The following is a 14,501-nucleotide window of genomic DNA, read 5'->3' as shown; positions in this document are numbered from 1 at the left end:
GCACACTACATCCATCGTGCACTTTATTTCTAACCTAATTTCTAATCTAACGATCTGACAGGAGGTACTAGTCCCCGGCCCAGAGGTTGGGGACCCCTCCTCTAATTCACCTGATATCCTGAGTCATCAAAATACTAAAAAGTATAATGAAATGATAATATTTGATATCCACTGAACTAAGAAACTAAACATCTTTAATAAGATGCGATGCTAAAAATGAAAGAGTTCAGCAGGAACACTGCTAAGTTTCTGATGTAATTTTTTGAAAAGTAAGCTGGAAGTGTGGTGCATGATTAAAAGAACCAAAGTGGAACAGCCCTCCTGGCTCCTGGAAATATGTCCTAGGAAATTAACTCAAAAGAAGGAAAGGTTTATATGCAAAAAAAAGTTCCCCGCAATGTAAGTTGTAATAATGAGAGGGAAAAAAGAAAACCATACTCTGCCCCCAATAACTAGGTGATGGATATTAAATAACCTTACAGTGGCAGCCACTTCATAATGTATACGTGTATCAAATCATTATGTTGTACACCTTAAGCTAATACAACATTATATGTGAACTGTATTTCAATAAAACTGGAAAAATTTCTTTAAAAAAAAAAAAGGAAAAGAAACACACACCTGCTGTCTTTCTTTGTTTCTTACTACACCCTCATCTGGCTTGATGAGTTTCCCCGAGGATGGCTCCAGCTGCTTAGTTACTATAAATAGAGCTCTATATAAAACCAGGGACGAATGGAATGACAGAAAAACCTTAAACTGTCAGAAGAAAATAAAACTGTCCCCTTGTCTTCTGGCATTTGGATTCCATCAGAACACAAAGACAGAGATGGAAAACATGCTTTAAGGCAGCATGTTTGAAATATCTGCTAAGTTAAACAATTCCTGCCAAATCAAGCTTCGGGTGTACCTTAAACTTGAAGAAGCACTAAAATACTTAGAGAAAAAAAAAATCTGTATAAACTATAAAAATACCAGGAGGCATAAAAGTGAAAATGCCTTCCTATGACTGTTTATCCAGTCTTACTGAAAAAGGTGGTATTTTGCATAAGCAAAGTTTTCAGAAAACTGCCTTTACCCTTTTCAAAACTGATACTCTTCAAATATTAACTACTGAGCTGTGCCTTCCTAGTGAAGGAATATTTGAAAGAAAAGGAATTTGATCTTTCCTAAATGATACAGGTGATCCAGATTAATCACCACAAATATCTATCTGTACCTGTGTCAAGGTGCCCCCTGTGTCGAGGTACACCCTGTGCTGAAGCCCACCCTGTGCTGAGGTGGCTGGGTACATGGGAACACTGATCACTAAGAGAGAAGGCACATACGCCCAGCACTGAGAATGAGCGGACACACTCGGTGTGTGGGGGCCCAGTTAACCTCCCCACAACTCCACTGTGCTAAGGCAATCGTGCCCTCCCCCCAAAAGTGCTGCTTAGTTGCTCAGTTCTGATAGTTTTGCAACCCTGTGGACTGTAGCCTGCCAGGGTCCTCTGTCCGTGGGATTTCCCAGGCAAGAATACTGGAGTGGGTTGCCATGCCCTCCTCCAGTGGATCTTTCCAACCCAGGGATCAAACCTGTGTCTCCTGTACTGGCAAGTGGATCAGAGCCTGTAAAGTCACCTTATATGCAGAAGGGATTTTGCAGATGGGATTAAGTTAAAGATCTTGAGTTAGGGAATGATCCTGGATTATACAGGTGGGCCCAGAAAAACAGCAAGGGTCCTTATTGGGGGGAGGGGGCAGACTCAGAAAGGAGACGTGAGGACAGAAGCACAGGGAGAGAGGGAGCGAGAGTTATGTGCTGGCTGAGATGAAGGAGGGGCTCGCAAACCAAAGGATGCAGGCAGCCTCCAGAGGCCAGAGAGCTTAAAGGAACAGATTCTCCCCAGGGGTCTCCAGAAGAAAGGCAGTCCTGCTGACCCCTTGATTTTAGACTTCTGACCTCCAGAGCTGTCTCATAGTAAACGTGTTGTTTGAAGCCACTACATGTGTGGCGGTCTGTTACAGCAGCCGTGGGAAGTGAATGTACTCACAACGCGTAGGAATCGTCATCGACCCCAAGTTACAAACAGGGATGATGAGGCACCTGCTCAAGGGCACTCAGGCAAGAAGTGGTTCAGACCCAGGACTGCCCCAGGGACCCAAGGTCTCTGCCTCTCCACACAGCCTGGCACACACGGGTCGGCTGCCTCAAGTGAGAAATGCACTCTGCGGGAGGCATCGCAGGCAGGCATTATGCAGCAGGCATTTTGCAAAGCGAAACATGTCTTTCCAGTTCTGGCATCTGTGGTAATTTGTGCAATGGCAACTCAGAACAGAAATAGCTACAGCAATAAAAAGGCCGTTTAAGAAGTCTCTGCACTTTAGTAGGTGAACTTGAAGCCACCGCAGCGAGGGACGGATGAGTCTCTGTAATTAGTACACCGGTTTTGATACCAGGAAGAATGGATCAGCATTAGACAGGGAGAGAAACAAAAGGCAGAGTGCGATAAAAGACCAGCGAAGGACGTGGCACCAGATCTGGATTAAATTCGAGACACTGTGCCAGGTATTTGCAGCTGAGACTCCTCTGCCCAGGTGAGACTGTAGGTAACCAAGCCTAACTCAACAGTTAAATCTAAGCTAACTTCAGTCAGCTCAGTGGTTCATTTTAGAGTATGAGTTCAGTTACTCTTATGGTTCATAAAAACCTCAGAAAAAGAACTTCAGGTGGCCCTGGGCAGGGTGCACGGAGAAGTGGGTGTCCTGGATCCTGGAGTTAGCCCTCCCCTAACCCACCCCATCACCAGGACCCAGCCCATGAAGATAAGTCACAGAAAAAACCCACTGTGTTCACGTTGTTGCCCCAGTCCCACCCAAGACCCTTGACCTTCTCTCCAGCAGGAAGTCAGCGGAAGAGCAGGAGAAGGATGCTTCGGAGAGGCCAGGCTCACTGCAGCCTAGTCAGTGGACTTGCTAAGATTACCCAAATGGCTGCTCAAGTACCATCTTCTTTTAACTTCTTGGTTCTAAAGTCCATGTTCTTTGAAGTAAAGAGGACACAGATAAGTGGGTCTACTTTACCCTAGAATGACTGTGTTTTTCAGAGGAAACAGGACCTTGCAAAAACTCCGGACTTAAATCTCCTAGAATATTTCAATGTGGAGCCATGGGATCTCTTATTATAAATTGAAGAAGCAAGGGGAAAAGTGGTACTTCCTCTGCTCAGACCTCATTTCCATATTCAACTCTCCACTTGTCCAATTACTACACACACAAGAGAGTTTGAAGCTTGGGTAATTCCTCTTTGCAAATTTTACCAGGAAACTTCATCTCCAGTGTAAGAGGGAAGGTTGGATTGGGGGAAGAAGGGGACCCAAAGGAATTAGCATTGAACTTCAAAGAGCTTTTCATTTCATGATTAGAAAATTCCTGTTTGATTACATAACACAAAGGCACTACACCACTGAACCTTTCCCATCTGTTCTGGGTGGGCAGAATCATGTACAAACCTCTAGACCACGTAACATGTGTCTAGACCCTCTTTAAAGTTAAAAGTGAGGAGATGTGTTACCAGCATGGTTTCTGCATTAAATTCTTGTACCTGTTGGCATACATGCAAAGGGTTTAATCGGGCCCTTTATAGATCAGTATCTCTCTTTGTACATGTCAACTGGCAATTCTCTTTAACTAAAACCGTCACCCATTCCGGCCTATCACTTCTAAGGCACAGTAATGAGCTCCTTTGGGAAATAGGAATGAATAAATAAGGCTAGATCACTTTAAAGAAGCCAATACACATGAAAAATTAAGATCCACAAGCAGGTAAAGGAAGGATAATTACTCAGTTCCTTTTTACCTCATTAAAAGAGACCCAAGGACTTCCCTGGTGGTACAATGGATAAGAACTCACCTGCCAGTGCAAGGGACATGGGTTTGATTCCTGGTCCAGGAAGATCCCAGCTGTCAAGGAGCAACTAAGCCTGAGCTCCACAACCCTTGAGCCCGAGCTTGAGAGCCTGTGAGTTGCAACTGGAGAGTAGCTCCCACTCGGTACAATTAGAGAAAGTGCTTGAACAGGAACAGACCCAGCGCAGCAAAAAATAATTTTTAAAAATTGTGTGTAAGGTCATGCAGCAGACTGGACCGCTGAGGAGGCAGCTCTGGACAGAAGAGTCCTCAGTGTGAAGATTGGGGCTGAGGAGGCACCAGGAAGAAGACTGAGTTGGGGGCCACAAGAAGGCCTGGGCGAGGAGCAGGGCATCGCCTGCAGCTCACCCTCACACCTAGTAGACAGGGAGGCACAACTATCCCCACTTCTCTAGGAGGAAACCGAGGTGCAGAGAGGTCAGTGGACCCAGGTCACTGTACCAGGTGGGAGCAGCCAAGACTGATGCCTCTCCAGCTCTGTTTGCTCCAATGTAGCTTCTCTGTGGAGCAACCTATGGAATTATCACTGTTACAACAACTGCACTGAAAGCCGAATCATTTCAGGCCAGCTCTAAAGCCACACGTGGCTCTGAGTAAAGCGGGAACCCTATGGCTACAGGCTGGGAGCCTCATCAAGGTAGCCAGGCCCTATATGAGCACACTTCCCCGAGGATTCAAAGCCTGTTTCAGAAGTTGCCAAACAGCTCATGAGGCTCCCTAGCTTACCCAAAGAAACAACAACTAAATGAGAAAAACATCTCTCTCCATCTGAATTCCCCTCCTTGCCGACAAACTCGGGGAAACGGGTGGGGAGACAGGAGGGACGGGCTGAGTGTCCCGAGGATGCTGGCTGGGACATGGCCACTCATGCTGATCCCATCCTCCCAAGACCCCGACAGCCTGTCCGCGGTGCCCAGTCAGACGTGAGTGCCATCGTCTCAACGCCCTTCAGTGCCAAGCCCGGAGCTTGGGGCCAGGCGGAGGCCACGGTGCCCCTCTCGGCCCTCCAGACCCCACCCCAGTGGCCCAGGGACACACCAGGCCTCCCTGGCTCTGGGGGCGGCCGCGTCTCGTAACTGGGGCATCACTGGGGACTTCAGGGAATAACACGCTTACCCTGTCAAGAAACATCAAAGAGGCTTATTGCTGGTGGAGGTGTGAGAATTCATGAATAATTACACGACTTAATGCTTCCATTACTCAGGATACAACGGCCCTACTGTCATTGTATTTTTAATTATTTTGATTACGGATTTATTAATTTACAGCACACTGCTTGAGTCTGAATGAACAGCAGGGCTCTGGCTTTGGTCCAGCCCGAGGCAAACCTGATCCTAAGTCCCGACGGATCTCGGGCTAAGCACTCAGCTTCTCCCCGAGCCCCTCGGGCTCACTGGCAGCACACACGACAGATCCCCAGAACCACCCCAGATTAAAGGCAGGACAGACCGGCAGGATCCTCCTCTGTGCACTGAAGTAAAAAATCTCTGTTGAAACCACTTCACTTTTTACAGCAGATTCCGATTTTTGTACATAATTGTGCTAAAATAACATTTCGTTGGTACAGTTTATTAATCTCATTACATGGAATATTGAGAAGACCCTCATATGATTGCAGTTTAAAGGAGAATTTTAAATGTGATAGCTCTTTTACCGTATAGCTGCCTGTCTTCCTAAAATAACTGTGCAATTCTGCCTTTCTCTGTCTCTCTGGCTCCTTGCCGGATGACTTTCCTGCTGACTGGGACACACACCAGGTGGAGTCACGGCTGCTCCTCAAGGTCATCAGGCTCGGGCGGGGAGGGAGTGTTGAACAGGACTGAAACTTCCAGATCAAGGTCTCCTGAGGATGCCTTATTCCCCTCCATGCCCACCCCCCGCACACGCATGCACGTGCTTACACACACACAGACACACACACGTGCAGCAAGTGTCCAACAAGCACAGGTGGGGTCAGCACAGAGCCTGGGGCACTGAGGAAGCAGGCGAGGTCACTCTGCCCTCCTTCAGAAGAAAAATTCCAGACCCTGGCTCCTCCCTGCTCCACACACAACCACAGCGTAGGCCAGATTTGGAAGGTCCACCTCAAACCACAGTCCTAGGGGAAAAAGCTCGCTGTAGAGTCACTCACTCACCATTGGCGGTGTGAAGGAGCTTGTGGCTTTTCAGCGTCCCTTTGGACTTGAACTTCTTGCCACACATGTCACACAGGTGGGTCTTCTCAGTGCTGTGACGATTCATGTGAGCCTTGAGGTTGCTCTTGCTACGAGTCGCGTACTCACACAAGGAACACTTGAAGGGCTTCACACCTGTCGGAGGAGAAAAACAGAGAGAGAGACAGATGTATACGTGTGTGTCTGCATCTGAAGGAAGGTATACGCATACATGTCCACACACACACATGCCCCTGTCCACTGTGAATAGAGTAGTGCACACAGTGCACACTCCCCCAGGCCTCTCTCCGACCCAAGCTATTCCTTCCAACCACGATGCCCTTCCACCTCGGCCTGCAGCAGAATTCCTCCTGGACTCCTAATCAGTGCCCCCGAATCCCGTCATGACTGCTGCACCGTCCACCGCACTTGACAGTGTGTCCCTTACGGCCCCTCCCCATGGTCTGGGATCTCCAAGGGCACAGACGCTGAGCACGGGAAGCAGCGGCCATTCATTCCACTGAACTGAGTTACACTGACAAGCATTAACCGAGGGCCTTGGCAAAAGTCGTCAGGCCCAGGCGCAAAGGACCACATGTGAGAGCGTGTTTCAGCTCATAAGGTGAGGGGAGCTTTACGACGCTCGTCACTGCTGCAGGGCTGACGGCTCCGCTGCCGAGGCATCCTTACCATTGGGCTAGTCGTCCTCCGTTCCCCAACTATCCACCAGGGCCCACGAAAAAGTATCTCCCAACCTTGGCTTTGGTCTCAGCTCCTTTTGCCATGTCCATCAGTTCCTGATCTCTTTACTGAACCGTTCATTTGATCACAGATTGTAGAAAATACTTCATCTGTCCCCCTGGGGAGCTGTCCTGCTTTCCTAACTGCAGCACTGTGGGTTCCCAACTCACAGGAAGGCCGGCCCCAGCCTCAGGGCTCCGAGCCTTTTCACTGGGAAGGCCACGTGCCCTCCCAGGGGGAGAAGCACAGCCCCACTGTCTCTGATGGCACTCCGACCATCAGCTGCTGAGTGCCCGCACGTGGCCCACTCCCTGCACAGGTGAGCGCCCTGAGGCAGGGGCTGCCTCCCTCCTCCCCTGCTCGGTCCCCACCCAGGTCTCGCCTGCCCGCTGGAATCGGAGGATCTGCTGTCCTCGGGGCATTCCTTTGTCCAGCCCCCCAGAGCCGCCTCAACGCCCCCACACGCAGGTCACCGGGGCGACCACCAGGGTCACCGCCACGACCAGGCTGGCGCGTTGGTCCCTGCTCTCCTGAAGCTCACTTTCCGCACAGGAATCGTGGTGACTTGCTCAACTATAGCTCCCAGCAGGCCGTGAAGACTGCACATCTCTGCTCACTCCAAGTCATGCACAGCTGAAACCACTGGTCTCAGCTGCCTGACAGACACATTTTTGCAGTAGGTAAAGAGAACTCTAGCTGCAGGGGTTGTGGACATGGCTTCTTCCTAAAGAACCCCAAGTGAAAGTGTTAGTCACTACTCAACGGTGTCCGACTCTTTGTGACCCCATGGGACTATAGCCCACCAGGCTCCTCTGTCCATGAGATTTCCCAGGCAAGAATATTGGAGTGGATTACCATTTCCTTCTCCCAGAGAATCTTCCCAGCCCAAGGATCAAACCCGGGTCTCCCAAATTGCAGGCGGATTCTTTACCAACTGAGCCACCAGGGAAGCCCCAACAACTCTCAAAGGCAGCTCTAAAACCACACATAAGCTCCGTTCTGACAGAGGGACACGCACCTTCATGAGCCCAGATGTGACGCTGAAGGTCTGAGCCATTCTTCATGAAATAGAAATCACAGTATGGGCACTTCATGGCTCTCTTGCCAATGAGCCCTTTCAGCTGGACCCTCCTCCCGAGAACCTCGGAAATGGTGCTCATGGAAACCTCTAGAAGAAAAGCAGATGACAACCAGAAGCGGCCAAAGAACCGTGGTTCCAGTGAGAGGTAAGTGGGCCTTGTGACAGAGCCTGGATGCCCCTCACCCTAGTCAATCCTGGCAGCTCTGAGGCAGCAAGTTAAGTTGTGCCTTGTGGGGTCATGGGAGAGAACTTTTGCCTAAAAAGCTCTTTTTTCTTCAAAGCGAGTCTCTCAGACCTAGACTCCTGTTAACACAAAATGTGAGCGATGGAGAGCAGTATGACAAGGCAATAGTCGGACAAAAGCAGAATATGGGAGATACAAGGAAAAGACTGGGCTTCCCCAGTGAATCAGCGTCCTGGGGTGGGGGTGTCCTGAGGAGCATAAGGAGCTCAGGCAACATGACAACTCCATTCAAACAACCCAACTGCAAAGAAGAAAGTCTTGTGTCGACTGTTGTTGCTGTTGTTGAGTCGCTCAGTCGTGTCCGACTCTTTTGCAAACTGATGGACTACGGCCCGACAGGCTGCTCTGTCCGTAGGATTCTCCAGGCAAGAATACTGGAGTGGATTGCCATTTCCTTCTCCAAGGGATCTTCCTGACCCAGGGATCAAATATCTCTTCTGTCTCTTAAGTCTCCTGCATTGGCAGGCAGGTTCTTTACCACTAGCGCCACCTGGGAAGGCAGCACAGTTTTAAAAAGGGGAGGAGAGCCACAAGACTGGGGCCAGATGCCTTTGAAGACTAGATAAAATGATAAAATAAAGCAAATCATTATATAAACACCTGAGTTTTAAGTAAAGATAACTCCTCCCCTTGAATTGACTCATATCTTCATCCCTCTTTTAGTTTCATTTAACATAGCTGCTATACAACGCTGTATCTTAAAATAAACATAAGCATTTTTAAAATCGGTCTCCCGCTCTGAGATGCATAACCTTACCGGGATGGTTGGTCTTGATATGTGACTTTATCAATCGATCTTCTGAAAAAGACTTTTCACACACAGGACAAGAATAACTCCTTTTGTCCTTAACAGAAAGAGAGCATAATCAATGGACTGTCTCATTTAAACTCAGGGTCTGTGGAAAAATACCATCACCACCACCAAAGCGAGACACACGGACACCTTTCCCAGTGCCCGCGGCTGGCCCTGCACGGCCCAGGGACTCGAGGGTAGCAGAGCAGTGGCCTCGTCTCCCTTTCAGGAGGGAGGGACTGGCCTTAGAAATGACAGTCCTGTGGATGCGGCTGGGCCAGTGGAGAGCAGAGCTCAGCCTCAGGGTCTAGGACCATCAAGGTCGTTAACATTTCCATCTCCCGAAGTTCCCTCCTTTATCAACATTATCGTGTATGCGATAAGAACACTTAGTATAAGGTCTGCCCTCTAGCAGATTTTAGGTATACAATACGTACTGTCGGTTACAGACACCATGCTGTACAATGATCTCCAAGACCTGAAGTGCATTTCGCCCTCCAGTGCTCAAGACACTTGTGCACGTGAGTTATTTTATTGAGACTCACAACCACTCTTGAAGGACAGGCATTATTACTTGTTACAGATTAAGAAACCAAGGCCAAGGGCAACGAGCCCCAGGACTCTGAGGAAGAGCTGGTGTTGGAACTCGAGCGTACAGGTGCCCACCCCAGGCCCTGACCACTCCCAGGCCATGTCCCATCCAGGCTGCAGGGAAGGCATTCACTCTGCACTGTCACCAACCCACCTGCCTGCAGTGCCACATCCTCAGTTAGGGAGAAGCTTTGGTGAATGATCACGCTGTATAGCTCATCCACGTTTCCTCTCAATTTAATCGTCACTTTAATGCTATTTCACGTGAAAACTTTTCTGAGAGTGGATGTTCTGGGTTAAATTTTGTCTCCTACAAATTCACATGTTGAACTCCTAACCCATAGTATCTTAATGTGACCTTATTTGGAAATGTGGTCATTACAGATGTTATTAGTGAAGATGAGATTGCAGGCCCTCATCCAATATGACTGGTGTTTTTAGGACAAGGGGAAATTTGGACAGAGACCTACAAGAGGGAGAATGCCATGTCTTCATGGGAGAAAGAAAATACCCAAGCCCAGTCCAAGAAAAGAAAATGACAAACCAGTATCTCTCAAGAACACAGATGCAAATATCCTCAACAAAATATTAGCACATAAAACCCAAAATGTTTTAAAAGAACTATAAATCACAACCAAGTGAGATTTATCTCATTTGATTCAACATTCTAAAATTAATATAATCCATCACATCAACAGGTTAAGAAATATAAGTCACATGATAACATCAATAGAGGCAGAAAATTAATTTGGCAAAATCAAATACCTATTCATGATAAGCAATTTCAATAAGCCAGGAATAGAGAGGAACTTCTCAAGTCAATAAAGAAAATCCACAAACAACCTATTATAGCTATCATTACACTTAATGGTGAGAAACCAGAAACTTTCCCACTAAGATTAGAAACACGGCAAGGATGTCCCCTCCCAGCACTGCTTTTTAACATCATACCTGAAGTCTTAGCTAATGCAGTAAGACAAGAAAAGGAAATAAAAGATACAGAGATTGAGAAAGAAGAAATTAAAGTTGTCTTTGTCTGCAGATGACATGATCACCTAAGAAGAAATTCTGAAAGAACAGACAAAGATACCCCTGGAGCTAATAAGCAGTAATGGCAAATTATAGGTATAAGTCTAATGTACAAGTCAGTTGCTTTTCTATATGCTAGCAATGAACAAGTGAAATTTGAAATTAAAAACACAGAACTATTTACTTTAGCACACAAAAAATGAAATGGGACAAATAAATCCATTATTTACAATGAATAGGCATAAATAAATCTAACAAAATATGTATAAGATCTATATGAGGAAAACTTCAAAACTGATGAAAGGAATCAAAGCACTAAATAAATGGAGAGCTATTCCATGTTCAAGGATAGGAAGATTCAATGTTGTCTGGACAACAGTTCTTCCCAACCTGATGGGTAGATTCAATGTAATTTCAATCAAAATCTCAGCAAGTTATTTTGTGGGTATTGATCAACTGATTATGAAGTTTATAAGGCAATGCAAAAGACCCAGAAGCCTACACAAATGCTAGAGGAGAACAAAGTTGGAGGACTGACATTACTCAACTTCCAAACAGACTATAAAGCTGCACTGATGAAGAGCATGTGATATTGGTGAAATAAAAGTCAAATAGATCAAATGGTACAGAACAGAGTCCAGAAATAAACTCTTAAATACAGTCAATTGATCTTTGACACACAAGCAAATGCTACACAGTAGATCAAAGACAGTTATCTCAGCATGATGCTGAAACTGGACAGCCATGTGCAAAAAGAAGAAAGTGAACCTGGACAAAAACTTGACACCTTTTCACAAATATTAACTCACATTGGATCACAGATCTAGAAGCAAAATGTGAAACTATAAAACTCCTAGAAGACACAGAAGAAACCCTGGATGGCCTGGAGTATGGCAATGACCTCAGATCCAACACTGAAGGCGTTACCCGTGAAAAAAGAAAAAAAAATCGATAGACAGGGAAAGACACTGTCCAGAGAACGAAAGAACGAGCCACAGACTGAGAGAAAATAGTTTCAAAGGACACAGCTGGTAAAACAGGCCAAAGACCTCCACAGAAACCCCACCAGAGAGGATATACAAATGCCAAGTAAGCATGTGCAAAGACGTTCCATATCATGCATCATCAGAGAAATTCAACTCAAAACAACACGCCATCACACACCTACAGAATGGTCCAAATCTACAACACTGATCACACCAAGCGCCAGAGGATGCGGAGCCGTGGGAACTCTCATTAGTTCCGGATGGGGATGCAAAATGATACAGCCATTCTGGAAGACAGTTTGGCAGTTTCTCTCAAAACTAAAACACTCTTACCATAAGATTCAATGATTGCACTCCTTGCTTTTTACCCTAATGAGCTGAAAACTCACGTCCACACAAAAACCTACACACGGATGAAGCAGCTTTATTCATCACCGCCAAAACTTAGATGCAACCAAGATGTTCTTCGGTATGTGAATGGACAAATGGTGGTACATCTCAGCAACGGACTGTTATTCAGCTCTAAAAAAAAAATGAGCTATCAAGCCTTGAAAAGATGTATAAGAAACTTAAATGCATAACTATGAGAAAAGAAAATGCCAATGTGAAAACGCTACATATTATACAATTCCAACTAGAAGACATTCTGAAAATGGTAGAATGATAGAGACAGTAAAGGGATCCATGGTAGCCAGGGGGCAGAGGGAGAGAGGGATGAGGAGGAGGAGCAAGGAGTTTTAGGGGCGTGAAACTTCTCTGCATGATACTCTCATGAGGTATACGCATCATTCCACATTTGTCCAAACCCCAAAAATGTGCAGCACCCAGACCGGGCCTTAACATAAACTATGGACTCTGGGCGTTACTCCATGTTCAATGCAGGTTCATCAACTGTAGTAAAGGCAGCACTAAGATACAGCACTAAGGATGTCAAGAGGAGGGGAGCTGTGCATGCGAGGGGACAGGGGGTATATGGGGAAATCTCTGTTACTTTCTGCTTAGCTTTGCAACACATTTAAAATTGCTCTAAAAAGGTTTATCGAAAGAAAACACATACTATGTGCTGAGAACAGAGCTTAGCCTGTAAAAATGAGAGCCTAATAAATCTGAAAGACTTTGTTGCTGTGGTTTTAGTTTTGCTGATAATGCAACTCAGACTCAGCTAACAGACCTTCTTATGGGCTAAGGCACACTGGGAATCCCCAAAGGGGCCTCTGAGTGACCATTCCTCTAAATTCCTTTGTGGATTGCTACTACTGCAGAGTGTCTCCTGAGGCTGGGGTTCCTGAGGCACACTTAGGAAAAGTGTGCTGTTCTCTTGTTCAGTCGTGTCTGACTCTTTGCGACCCCATGGACTGTAGCCCGCCAGGCTCCTCTGTCCACATAATTTCCAGGCTAGAATACTGGAGTAGGTTGCCAGGCAATCTTCCCAAACCCAGGACTGAACCTGCATTTCCTGCACTGGCAGATGCCACCTGGGAAGCCCAAGAAATGTGTACTTGATATTCAAAAACAAAAAATGAAATGGAAGACCTTCTGAACAACCAGTCTGGATGCACTTCCCACCAAGCATCTGGGTTCCAAGCAGGGCCTGCCATGCCCAGATGCCTAAGGGGTCCAGGCAGCTCCCATCAAACAGTCCTAGCTTTCTGCTCAGCTAATGCCATGGACTTCCACTCAAGCTACATCACAGGGTCTAGGCTTATCACTGCCCCCCAATGCCCTTGACCTTCTAGGTCATGCCATCACTCCTAGCGCTTGCAGACGAACTCGTGCTCACGTGCCCTTCTGAAAGACGCCCTGGGCACACACTGCACACATTCTGCAGAGGGCTGTCACCACCCACTGATGCTTGGGCATCATCAGAGCTGATGGAGGCATTCAGAAGGGCTTTGAAGGAGTTTACAGTGATCTCTCCTGAGCCCTTGCTATTTGATTTTTCCTTTTAATCTCTGATAGTCTGAAAGCAATTTATCTTAGAGCTTATCAGGGCCCCTCATTTCTTGATGCCTTTGAAGACTGTCGGAAGGACACAGGCACTGGGAAAGGGTGCTGGGAGAAGGGTGCACTCTAAGGACTCATTTATTTCTTTTTCAAAAACCTCAGTTCCCAGCCAGAGATGAAAACCCAAACTGACACAGGAAACTTGAAAAGAAGGGTGGTTAAAAGAGTTCCTCGCTGAGGAGAGCGAGAGCTCCACGCCGTAATGACGGCATGAGAGCCCAGTCCCCGGAGTTTGTTTGCTCTGATGGAGATGCCTTCAAAGCACCACAGGGCTCTTTGAAAGAAGGGAAGCAGTGGCCATGAGGTGCGCGGACAGGGGGCAAGGGGCTATGGGGGCAGCTCTGGGAGTGAAGCTCCCAGCCCAGCTCACATTGATGAGTGAACCCCGCCCTGGCCTACACCTCGGCCCCTGAAGCAAATGGGCTATTCTCAAGTCTGAAACCAGCGGTGGAAAATACCAAACCTGCCTCCCACTTGGCCACCGAGTGTATTATCTATCACATAAGCACATCTATAAAGTATCTGACATTAGGATGAGAAAAAAAAGTGGGAGATTCCACTCTGAACAATTTCTCAGGAATAACAAGCCCATGGTTTTAGCAGATGCTGACCTCAACGGACTCAACGTTTCCTCCACCCTTCTGGGGCCCATGTTGGCTCAGGCATGGTGCTGGGCACAAAGCTGGGAGACTCTGACCCTGCCCTCACAGGGCCCATGGGAGATGCCAGCACACAGAGGCCATGAACTATCATGGGACAAGGAGAAAACAGTCATGTTCAGTAGTCATGTATGTATGGATGGATGTGAGAGCTGGACCATAAAGAAGGCTGAACACCGAAGAATTCATGTTTTTGAACTGTGGTGCTGGAGAAGACTCTTGAGAGTCCCCTGGACACCAAGAAGATTATACCAGTCAATCCTAAAGGAAATCAACCCTGAATATTCATTGGAAGGACTGATGCCGAA

The 14,501-nt window shown here is 47.0% G+C and overlaps 1 protein-coding gene across 1 annotated transcript in view; it reads right to left on the bottom strand.

Moving 5' to 3' along the window:
* ZFAT (zinc finger and AT-hook domain containing) overlaps nucleotides 1-14,501 on the bottom strand; it is a 159,570-nt gene that overhangs the window by 64,786 nt on the left and 80,283 nt on the right. The window contains exons 8-10 of the mRNA XM_040262083.1: nucleotides 8,889-8,976; nucleotides 7,825-7,974; nucleotides 6,048-6,221 (exon numbers count right to left, since the gene is read on the bottom strand). Coding sequence (XP_040118017.1) covers nucleotides 6,048-6,221; nucleotides 7,825-7,974; nucleotides 8,889-8,976 — 412 coding nt within the window. The remainder of the gene's footprint in view (nucleotides 1-6,047; nucleotides 6,222-7,824; nucleotides 7,975-8,888; nucleotides 8,977-14,501) is intronic.

Source organism: Oryx dammah, unplaced genomic scaffold, assembly GCF_014754425.2.
Source record: "Oryx dammah isolate SB20612 unplaced genomic scaffold, SCBI_Odam_1.1 HiC_scaffold_19, whole genome shotgun sequence".
In the NCBI taxonomy this organism is placed as follows: domain Eukaryota; kingdom Metazoa; phylum Chordata; class Mammalia; order Artiodactyla; family Bovidae; genus Oryx; species Oryx dammah.
The sequence above is the reverse complement of the archived record's forward strand: the minus strand, read 5'-3'. Positions and strand labels throughout refer to the sequence as shown.